Below are 11,413 nucleotides of genomic sequence, written 5' to 3'. Positions count from 1 at the left end.
TGCCCTTCGTCCTTTGCCTTCGATATGCAGCACTTCCTCTTCTTTGAAGATAACATTAACAGTCATTGCGTGCTTGTGGTAGTTATAGAAATCTCTTTTACAAATGCAAAGATTGTGAATATGCTTTGGATGTGAGGTGTGTAACATTGCCAAAAATTGTTCGGCTTAACTGTGACGAATATCTTTTGAAGCTTGTTTATGGATATGGCAATGACTATTCACTCCATCATTAATTGGTGTGACATATGCGAAAAAGAAAGAGATTTGAAGCTTTGGTTTTATCATTGCGAAGTTTGTGACAACGCAATGCATTCCAAATGTGTTCTTTGAAAATATCCATTTATCAAGCTTGGTAGTAAAAACAAATATAGGGATCATCCACGTCCTCTCACTTTTGTCCAAAAGATTTAAAAAGAATTTTAAGTGATCACATGCCACAGTTTCAAAGTGCCACCATCATTTTACCTTAACAAAAATCCAAGTTCAAAGACCAAAGCGGGAAAAGCTGTTGAGTTTCGAGAATAATGTGAAAAAAAAAATTTAGAGACCAAAGTGAAAAAAGTTATCAAATTCAATTACTAAATGCTACTTTGTTCCATTTATTTATTACTAATATTATATGGATATATTCTTACTTAAATAGAATACATATGCTCGTAGGTTATTCAAGTTTGATTCAATTTTTTTTATTTAACTATTGTGAAGTTGAACTAGATTTCAAGCAACTCGAGCTACTACCATGACTATATTTGAGTATCCTAAAGTCTGAATTTGAAATTGAAGTCAAACTATAGTTAGTTAAGGAGCGAAGCTCAAATCTTTTACGAGTTGAATTGTTTAGTTTTATCTCAAAATATACTTGAATTGATCTTATTATTAAAATACCCTCTAAATGAAAATAAAATCTTAAATGGAACATTATAACAAAACAAATTATGTGAACATTAGAAAAGCAAATCATACTGCCCAATAGTATAATCTGAATATATATGCATGACTTACAGAAGAAAAAATTGAAATACCATGTACTTTGACTCCGAACTAACATTGACAATTTCAGCAAAAGAAAATAAAATAGAACTTACTAGAAGCAGTGAAAAGAAGCATTATTTTAAAGGTTTGATTAAAAACAAATGCAATCATTGTAAGCAACTCAAGCGCTAAATTTAAATATTCTAAGTTTATTTAGTACCGAAGACCAACTGGAATCATTTTTAAGTTGGAAGTTAGTGTGAATTGTTCAATATTGATCTGGTCATTTTATTAAAATACCCTTCAAATGTATGTTTGAAAGAAACCTGAACATGCAACGCTTTATAACAAAGCAAATTATGTTGAAGTATATAAGTAGGTAATTTTAATATTTTGTTTCATATTTCGACTAAAATCTTTTAGTAGTTTCATAATTGGATTTAACTCAACTCACATATTGATACATTTACTCATTTTATCACACTTTCAAAACCTATTTACATTGTCTTTTAGATGAAAAATTTTGATTGACTTTCAAAAGTTTAATAGCACCTATGCAAAAACTTATGCTACTCAATAAAAATTCAAAAAATTGATTTATAAATTCAGCAAATTCTAAAAAAGTTAATATTTAAAAAAAAAAAAAGTCTTTACATCAATAATGTACAAATGAAAGCCATGCAAACTATCACATCAGTTCCATTCCATTGAAGATTGATGACCAAATTAATCAAATAAAAATTAAGACCCAAATAACAAAATGAGTAAATGTTAGGAATTAATTTTGCCACTATTCCGACCCTACTTTAGGGATGTGGGTGGTAACTTTTTTATCATCTAATCCCCCTATCTCCCTAAGATAACAAAGAAGCCCATACCATAAGTCATAAATTATAGAACCACAGGGTCCAAAGGTGGTAGAATTGGGAAAAGCGTTAAAAATGAATCTTTGCTCACCAACACTCATCTTTGGTTAAACTTAACATTAGCCACACTGCATCAACAAAGCTGTTTCTATATTAGATTGAGCATGTAAGATCTTTGCTCACCAAACTCCTAGGCACTTATAGTATAGGGGCTAAATTTCAAGTTTTAAAGAGTAGAGGGACTTATAGCATATTTTAACCTAAAACTACCAATTAGAAGAGAAGCCATCTTGGTTTCATCATTTTGTTCATTAATTATAACATATAAAATAAAACCCCCAAAACAAATTCAGTAAGTGGTATTGCTCCTGCAATCAAGAAACCTCTTTTTTATTTCTTCTCTCCCATTTTCATATGAACTTTGTGACGTTTTCTTGGAGCAGTCAGGAGCTTTGCATTTCCAATGGCGGCGAGGCCTCCAAACACCGTTAGCCATCCCTTTCGAATGGCGGTGGTTAAGTTTCCATTAGATTATAGACATCGAGTCTACTTATGCTGCAATTGCCACACCCACGTTCTCTATGTCCCCCACAACAACCTCCCTCTCCCTCTATGTCTTTATTTCTCTCTTTTATTTTTTTCATTCTTTTATTAATGCTAATGTCTAATCCCTTGTATGTGATTTAATATATTTTAAATTTGTAATTTATAACTTTATTTAATTAATGCAAAGAAAAAAAAGATAAAAATAAAAATAGGGTAGGAGAAACACCTCAAAAAATTATAATCCGGATACAAGGGTAAGGAATAAAATTATAATCCATGTCGACCATATATAGTTCAGAATTTGTGACAATTGATTACATCATAGGATAATTCAAAGAAATTTTCATATCAATTTTTAAATAAAAGTAAACACACAAGTGTCCATTAGCTTTTCTTTGCTCTTCCTGCAGATAGGAACTAATCTTCCAAAATTTTATCATTTTCAACTAGACTTTATTAGGAATGTTAAAACCCGGTGGTGGTGGAATATTTCGAGACTTCAATACTTTTTGCTGTTGAAAGCATGGTAAAGATTGTTGGTGATCTTTGGGAAGCATGTGCTCTGGTAGAAGAAGATATGGATGACATAGTAGCTCGCTAGCATTTTACCTTTTGTTTGGATCGATAGTAAAGCATTCCCTCAAGAAACTCTTTCCTAGCTTCGACATGTCTTCAGGGATGTTGGGTGATTCTCCCCTTAACAGCTTGTCTCTTAAATCATCTTGGTCATGAGTGTCCCATGGCAATCTCCTCGTAATCATTTCAACCACGATGCAACCCAACGACCATATATCTAATGCACCACTAACTTCCCCGACAATCGATTCAGGAGACATATAATACTTTGTACCTCGAAACCCAGACCTTGTATCTTTTGCCCCTTGTTGTTTAGCTAGCCCGAAATCGGCAATCTTTAGAATAGGTAAATAGGTACCATGTTGAGGAGTGAAAACCAGAATATTACTTGGTTTTAGATCAGAGTGAATGAATCCTTTCTCATGAACGTCCAAAAGCCCTTCCAATATCATTTGGGTATAACAGTTGACATCCCTTTCTGGGATTTTACCACCATACTTGTCCATCAAGTCTAACAAACTACCTTCTGGAGCATATTCAAGGAACATATTGTAAACCTCTCATTGTCTTTGCTCAGCACCGTAGCACCGTAGCGTCAACCATCATAAATTATGTAGTCTTAATTTGTTTATATATATATATATATATATATATATACTTTGATTATGAAACAAATTTAACTTTTACCAATTAAATATTTACAAAATATAATTATGATTTTATTAATTAATAATATTGTTTAATCACGTAACAATTTTATTAATTTAGAAAGAAACTTATATTCTTTTACTAAACCACCATGAAAGCACTAGTAATTCAAAAGTATCCAATTTATTTTGGACGGTTGCTTTCCTTCTTCAGCGGTTACATCGTGCTTTTATTCACGCGGAATGGGCTCTACTTTTTCCGTATTATAGATTCTATAACCTTGTTGATGCATGTTTGGATTACAACCTCCTCAAAATTATCGCAAGATCTTAGACCCCTCGACATAAAATGAGATGTTTTAGATTCGAGAATAAGTGGTTGGATTTAACTGTCGAATCTTGGTGAGATGCGACCAAAGTGATGTCCAAAGTAAAGTGCTTCACTGTGCCTCTCAATTGAAGCAGTGGGATAAGATGTTACGGAATCATTTTGGTTTGCACTTTGATAGAGTGACACGTAATATTCAGGCTGCTCGTGTGACTGATTTGGGCGTCACTTCTTTGCCAGATTTGAAATATGAATTTAGTAATTTACGGACTTAAGAAGTTGTTTACTGAAGACAGCATTCAAAAGTGTTTTGGCTCAAACATGGGGAGGCAAATACCAAGCATTTTCACGCCCAAGGGAATGTGTGATATTGTTACTCAATACTTTGAGTCCTACTATGATTCTTGTGGATTGGATTTTGATATCTTTTTTTTTCCGATATACATTCTTTTATTTATGCAAATGATAATGACTTCTTGATTGCTCCTTTTTAGATTGATGAATTTCGAATAAAAATTTTAGAGATGCAATCCGATAAAGCCCTTAGTCTGGATGGCATGAATCTGGCTTTTTTCCAACACTGTTAGACAATCATATAGCAAATGATGTTTTCCTACAGTGCTGTACATGGCTTAATACAAGTGAGTTTCCTATGTCAATTAATGATTCTCTTATCGTGCTTATTCTGAAAGATTTACAGCCTATTGCGCTTTGTAATGTTATTTATAAAATTGTGGTTCAAGTTTTGACTAATCGATTGAAAGAGATTCTAGGGAAAATTATTTCTCCATCACAGTCGGCTTTTGCCTCTGGACGTCTTATTACGGATAATATTATGGTGGTGCTTAAATTAATTCACTACATGCGGAATAAGGGTCGTGGTAATGTGGGTGTAACTCTTAAGATCGGCATTAGTAAGATTTGCGATTGTGTTGATTGGAATTATTTGAATTTCATTTTGACTAAGCTCGGGCCTTTCGAAAAAATATTGATTTAGGTTTTTTTTTTTTGTAATTAGAAATTAAAGAAAATAGGATAAAATAGTAAGTTTCTTAACTAAAAACTAATAATTGTGAATAATGCATAATGAATCATAATAGTATTAATAAAATGTAAATTACAAATTTTATCAGTTCACTTTTTTGAGAGGTTTGATTTCTCCATCTAACTCTCAAAATGTGAATTTAAGCAACAAAGTCAATGATACTGAAAATTTTGATGGATGATTAAATTACATCTTTTGGTTATCACAATATTCAACAAATCAGATGGCAATTTCCACTGTTCCACATGGTCTAGTTTCACCCAATATTATTGTTCTTGTAAAATTGCCTTTCACCCAAACTCTAGTTTTCTTCAACGTTGGAAACTTCATTGAGATCCTCCATTTCGCCTATCAATATCCATTTCTTCTCATTGATAACCATAATTCTCTACTGTCGTCTTTGCAACCTTTGCAAAACTGAGCACTCAATATTGTTTTATTGTTGTTCAATTTACAATATTGACTTTCATAGCAAATGTGTTTGGCCACCATTTGTTCTTGAAGATAAAAAAACATCATGAGCACCAATTCACTTTGTTATTGAGATCACATACATTTGGTCTACATGCAACATTCAAGTTCATAAGGTTTGTGTTAGAGTTGTGTGACCCAAATTCTAAGAGATTGCTTGCAAGTCAAGTTAAACAAAATATATCATCTTTCTAGAAGATTTAGTATTTATGAGTATAATATATTTAGTATTTATTAGCATAATGTATTTGACTTTGATTAGAATTAGGTTTTTTCAACCTATAAATAGATGTAGTCGAAACTCCTCTTGTAATCATTCGAATTCGACATAGTAAATTTTTTTCTCCTCTGCTTGTGGTTTTTTTTCCGAAAGGGTTTCCACGTAAAAATCTGTGTGTTCTTTATTTTTATTTCTCCTTTCTTTGCGATATATTATCATTACCGACGTTCTATTTTTACAAATTGGTATCAGAGCTTTCAGGTTATTCATCTCGATCACAGTAATGGCGTCTTTGAAGTATGAAATTTCGTTGTTGGATCGCAACACCAAGTTTGCGTTGTGGCAGATTAAGATGCAAGCAGTTCTTGCGCAGATGGATCTGGAGGATGCCCTGCTAGAGATAGATAAGATGCCTTCAACATTAACAAATGAAGAGAAGAAGCGTAAGGATCGAAAGGCGTTAACACAATTACATCTGCATTTGTCTAACACAATTTTGCAGGATGTGATGAAGAACAAGACCGCTGCTGCATTATGGAAGAGGCTGGAACAAATATGTATGTCGAAAAATCTAACCAGCAAGTTGCATATGAAGCAGCGTCTTTATACTCATTGGTTGGAGGAAGGTACGTTTGTGCACAAACACTTAAAAGCGTTTAAAGAAATTCTTTTAAACTTGGAGGTCATGGAGGTTCAGTATGATAAGGAAGATCTAGGGTTGATGCTACTTTATTCGTTGTCCCCTTCTTATTCAACCTTTAGAGACACGATTTTATATAGCCGCTAGTCTCTCACAATTGATGAGATTTATGATTTTTTGACCTCGTATGATAAGATGAAGCATCTTGTAGTTAAATCTGACTCTAAGAGAGAGGGTCTCATTGTTTACAACTTACGAAATAGTGTCTGAAGGTGCTGTTTTGATGGGAAATAATGTTTCGTGTAAAATTACAGGTGCTGGAACGATTAAAGTTAAGATGTTTGATGGAGTTGTCAGAACACTTAGTAGTGTGTGACATGTTCCAGAATTGAAGAAAAATTTAATTTCGTTGAGTACTCTTCATTCAAAAGGGTACAGATACACAGCTGAAAGTGGGGTTTTAAATATTTCCAAAGGTTCCCTCGTTGTGATGAAAGGGTAGAGAAAGGCTGCCAAGTTATATGTTTTGCAGGGTTCTACTGTTACTGGTGATGCAACTGTCGCTTCCTCTTCCTTGTTAGATGATGATATTACTAAACTTTGGCATATGTGCCTAGGGCATATGAGTGAGAATGACATAGCAGAATTGAGCAAAAGAGGACTTCTTGATGGGTAAGGAATTTGCAAACTAAAGTACTGTGAGCACTGCGTTTTTGAGAAGCAAAAGAGAGTTCGATCCACCAGAGGAATCCATAACACAAAGGGAACGTTAGAGTATATTCATTCTGATCTATGGGGGCCATCCAAAGTGCCTTCGAGAGGTGGAGCTAATTATATGCTAACTTTTATTGATGATTTTTCCAGAAAAGTTTGGGTGTTCTTCCTGAAGCAGAAAAGCGATGTGTTTTCCTCATTTAAGTCTTGGAAAACTATGATTGAAAAGCATACGGGAAAACAAATAAAACACCTTCACACAGACAATGGCTTAGAGTTATGTTCTGATGAGTTTAATGAACTATGCAAGTTAGAAGGGATCATGAGACACTTGACAGTTTGTCATACTTAACGACAAAACGGCGTTGCAGAACGAAATAATAGACGATCATAGAGAAAGTTTGATGTATGTTGTCGAATGCTAACTTACCGAAGTCATTTTAGGCTGAAGCAGCCTCTACTACATGTTTTTTGATCAACTGATCTCATCCGTTGCCACTGAGAAAAAGACTCCACAAGAGGTATAGTTTGGTAATCTTGCTGACTATTCTAATTTAAAGATATTTGGGTGTCTTGCGGATACTTATGTTAATAATGGAAAATTGGAATCGAGATCCATTAAATGTGTTTTTCTTGGTTATAAAACTGGTGTAAAAAGGTATAAGTTGTGGTGTTCTAAAAATAGAAAAGTTGTGGTTAGCAGAAATGTTGTTTTTGATGAAATTGCTATGCTATCTAATTTATCTCTTAAAGACTCTTCCAATAAAGAAAATCAAAAGTAGGTGGAGCATCAGATTAATTCAGAATCTACAACAGAGTCGACTCCTAAAGCCAGTACAAAAATTTAGAATAGAGTTACTTCTTTACCACAATACTCTATCGCCAAAAATAGAATTAGAAAAGAAATTAAACCTCCAAAAAAGTATGCCGAGGCTGATCTAGTTGCTTATGCTTTAAATGTGGCTGAAGATATAGATGCAAACCAAGAGCCATCTAATTATTCTGAGGCAGTTAGCTGTGAAGACTCAAAAAAGTGGATGATTGTTATGCAAGAGGAGATGGAATCACTCCACAAAAACAGAACATGGGATCTTGTGAAACTTCCTAAAGGTAAAAAGGTTATTCGTTGTAAATGGGTGTTTAAAAAGAGAGAATGGGTTCCAAGAGTTGAAGAACCCAGATATAAAGCAGGCTTGTTGTAAAGGGTTACAGTCAAATTCCAAGAGTGGACTTCACAGATGTGTTGTCCCTAGTTGTGAAGCATAGTTTGATTCAAGCTTTGTTTGGTATTATGGTTATGCATGATTTGGAGCTTGAGCAGTTAGATGTAAAAATTGCATTTTTTCATGGAGAATTTGAGAAGGATATTTACATGCAACAAATAGAGGGTTTTACAGTCTACAAAAAAAGAAGACTATGTTTGCTTGCTAAAAAAGTCCCTTTAAGGTTTGAAACAATCACCAAGACAGTGGTACAAGAGGTTTGATTCCTTTATGATTTCTCATGATTTCAAAAGAAGTAGTTTTGACATTGTGTTTACTTTAAGAAAAATAGTAATGGTTTTTTTGTGTATCTACTCCTTTATGTTGATGACATGTTGATAGCAGCAAAAGATAAAGGAGAGTTAAGAAAGGTTAAAGCCCGACTAAGTGAAGAATTTGATATGAAAAATTTGAGACCAGCAAAGAAGATACTTGGTATGGAGATCCTCAGAGATAGAAAAGCAAGAAAATTGTACCTAAGTCAAAACGGGTACATTAAAAAAGTTCTATGCAGGTTCAATATGTAGAGTGCTAAGCGTGTTAGTGCAATTAGTAGATACATGGCGAATCTCGATAAAGAACATTAGAAAGTAGTTCAGTGGATTTTAAGATACTTACGAGGTACTATTGATGTTTGCTTACAGTTTGGAAGAACTAGAGATTGAGTCATTAGGTATGTTGATGTTGATTTTGCTAGAGACCTTTATAGAAGAAGATCTCTCACAGGTTATGTATTTACAATCGGAGGTCGTGCAATCAGTTGGAAAGCCATTTTGCAAATTACAGTCACTTTGTCTACCACTGAAGTTGAGTACATGGCGATTACTGAGGCTTGTAAAGAAGCTATTTGGTTGAAGGAACTCTTTAGTGAACTCAATAAAGACCTTCAAATCAGTATAGTATTTTGTAACAGTTAGAGTGTCATCTTCCTTACAAAAGATCAAATGTTTCATGAGAAAACAAAACACATTGATGTTCGGTATTATTTTGTTCGTGATATTATTGCTCGTGGTGATATTGTTGTGAGCAAAATTAGTACTCATGAAAATCTTGCAGATGTGATGACTAAGTCACTTCCTATAACCAAGTTTGAGCATTGCTTAAACTTGGTTGGTGTTCATTGTTGAAGTTAAACCCTTAAGGGGTTTTATGGAAGAGGTGGATAACTTGTTCATTGAGAATTCGTGTCAAGGTGGAGATTGTTAGAGTTGTGTGACCCAAATTCTAAGAGATTGCTTGCAAGTCAAGTTAAACAAAATATATCTTCTTTTTAGAAGATTTAGTATTTATGAGTATAATATATTTAGTATTTATTAGCATAATATATTTGACTTTGATTAGAATTAGGTTTTTTCAACCTATAAATAGATGTAGTCGAAACTCCTCTTGTAATCATTCGAATTCGACATAGTGAATTTTCTTCTCCTTTGCCCGTGGTTTTTTCCCGAAAGGGTCTCCACGTAAAAATCTGTGTGTTTTTTTATTTCTCTTTTCTTTGCAATATATTTTCATTACCAACGTTTTTATTTTTACAGTTTGCATTTTGTTGCCTCGCTTCATTAGACTCAACCTGCACCCCATCCCATTTCTCACAGCTTTTTACTTTCCATTCAACGTAATGATAGAATGTGTTATAAAAAGTTTTAAGTATAGAGCACGAGTGTTAGTGTTGTTCTCTGTCGGATTGTGATTTCATTATCCATGTCAAGTGCACCACTTCTGAGAGGAACAAGTATTAGTACAATGTAATCGAGGTTGAAAATCTAGATGAAATCGAGGAACCTAATGAATCTGGAAATTTAATCATTCTTGTTCTTCGAAAAATAAAGGTTGGGGGCGATGTTATTACTAGAGATATAAAACATTCTGGTCATGATCAACACAACTTGACGTCCAGTAAGGAGATGAAGGATAATAAATATTGCAATAGGTGTATGCTGTCCATATTTTCTTCATTTTACTATTATTCATGTTGTGATTTCTTTCTCCACAAAGCTTATGCTGAACTGCCAAGGAAGACTTGGGTATGGTTATTCCCATTCCACTGCATGCTTCTCACATATAGTATATTTAAATGCTATCAGTGTCTCCAAGATTGCAGTGCTTTCTCCTACAGATAAAAAGGTATCGATTATGGCCCATTGGTCCTCTGCATTCGATGTGTTGTACTTCCTCATAGTTTTACATATCAAGAAAAGGAACCACATTTCCTCTTCTTTAAAGAAAACATTAAAAGTCATTGCAATGCTTGTGGTAGTGACAGAAATGTCATCTACAGATACAATGATGGCAATTTTGCTTTGATGTGCGGTGTGTAACATTACCAATAACTGTGACAAACATCCTTTTAAACTCGTTTGTGGAGATTGCAATGTCATCATTGGAGATAAAACCCCCACTTTAACTAACAATACTAAGACCTATATTACACTTGTGATAAAACCCCCCAAAACAAAAACAGTAAGTGGTAAGGCTCCTGCAATCAAGAAACCTCTTTTTTTTTTCTCTCCCATTTTCATATGAACTTTGTGACGTTTTCTTGGAGCAATCAGCAGCTTTGCATTTTCAATGGCAGCGAGGCCTCCAAACACCATTAGCTTTCCCTTTTGAAAGCCGATGGTTAGGTTTCCATTAGATTCTAGACCTCGTGCCTACTTATGCCGCAATTACCAGACCCACGTTCTCAATGTCCCCCACAACAACCCTTTCTCTATATGCTCCTAAATTATCATTATAAAAGAAAATTTTGACAAACTAATAATTTTTTTATTCTTTACATTCTTTTATTATTTCTAATTTCTAATACGTGCTTTAATATATTTTAAATTTATAATTTATTACTTTCTTGAATTAATACAAAGAAAAACGATAAAAATGAAAAAGGCTAGGAAAAATACCAAAAATCAAAACATATACATGGGTAAGGAATAAAATTATAATTCATGTAGATCATATATAGTTTTGAATTGATGGACAATTGATTACATCATAAGATAATTCAAAGAAATTTCCATATTAATTTCTAAATGGAAGTAAACACACCGGTATCCATTAGCTTTTTTATGCTCTTCCTGCAACTAATCATTTACCTTAACCTTTGTTCTTCCAAAATTTTAACTTTTTCAA

General features: G+C 33.6%; 1 protein-coding gene across 1 annotated transcript; it reads right to left on the bottom strand.

Moving 5' to 3' along the window:
• Window positions 1-2,989: 2,989 nt before the first annotated feature.
• Window positions 2,990-3,508, bottom strand: LOC105789783 (mitogen-activated protein kinase kinase kinase 20). Its single transcript, XM_012617142.2, has one exon. It carries the CDS (start codon window positions 3,506-3,508, stop codon window positions 2,990-2,992), a length of 519 nt encoding a protein of 172 aa, XP_012472596.1.
• Window positions 3,509-11,413: the final 7,905 nt, after the last annotated feature.

The sequence above is a fragment of the Gossypium raimondii genome, chromosome 7 (genome assembly GCF_025698545.1).
Source record: "Gossypium raimondii isolate GPD5lz chromosome 7, ASM2569854v1, whole genome shotgun sequence".
NCBI classification, from domain to species: domain Eukaryota; kingdom Viridiplantae; phylum Streptophyta; class Magnoliopsida; order Malvales; family Malvaceae; genus Gossypium; species Gossypium raimondii.
The sequence above is the reverse complement of the archived record's forward strand: the minus strand, read 5'-3'. Positions and strand labels throughout refer to the sequence as shown.

What these genes read in the sequence shown, in the direction of transcription:
- LOC105789783 (XM_012617142.2), bottom strand. Translation starts at nt 3,508, where the DNA reads ATGTTCCTTGAATATGCTCCAGAAGGTAGTTTGTTAGACTTGATGGAC.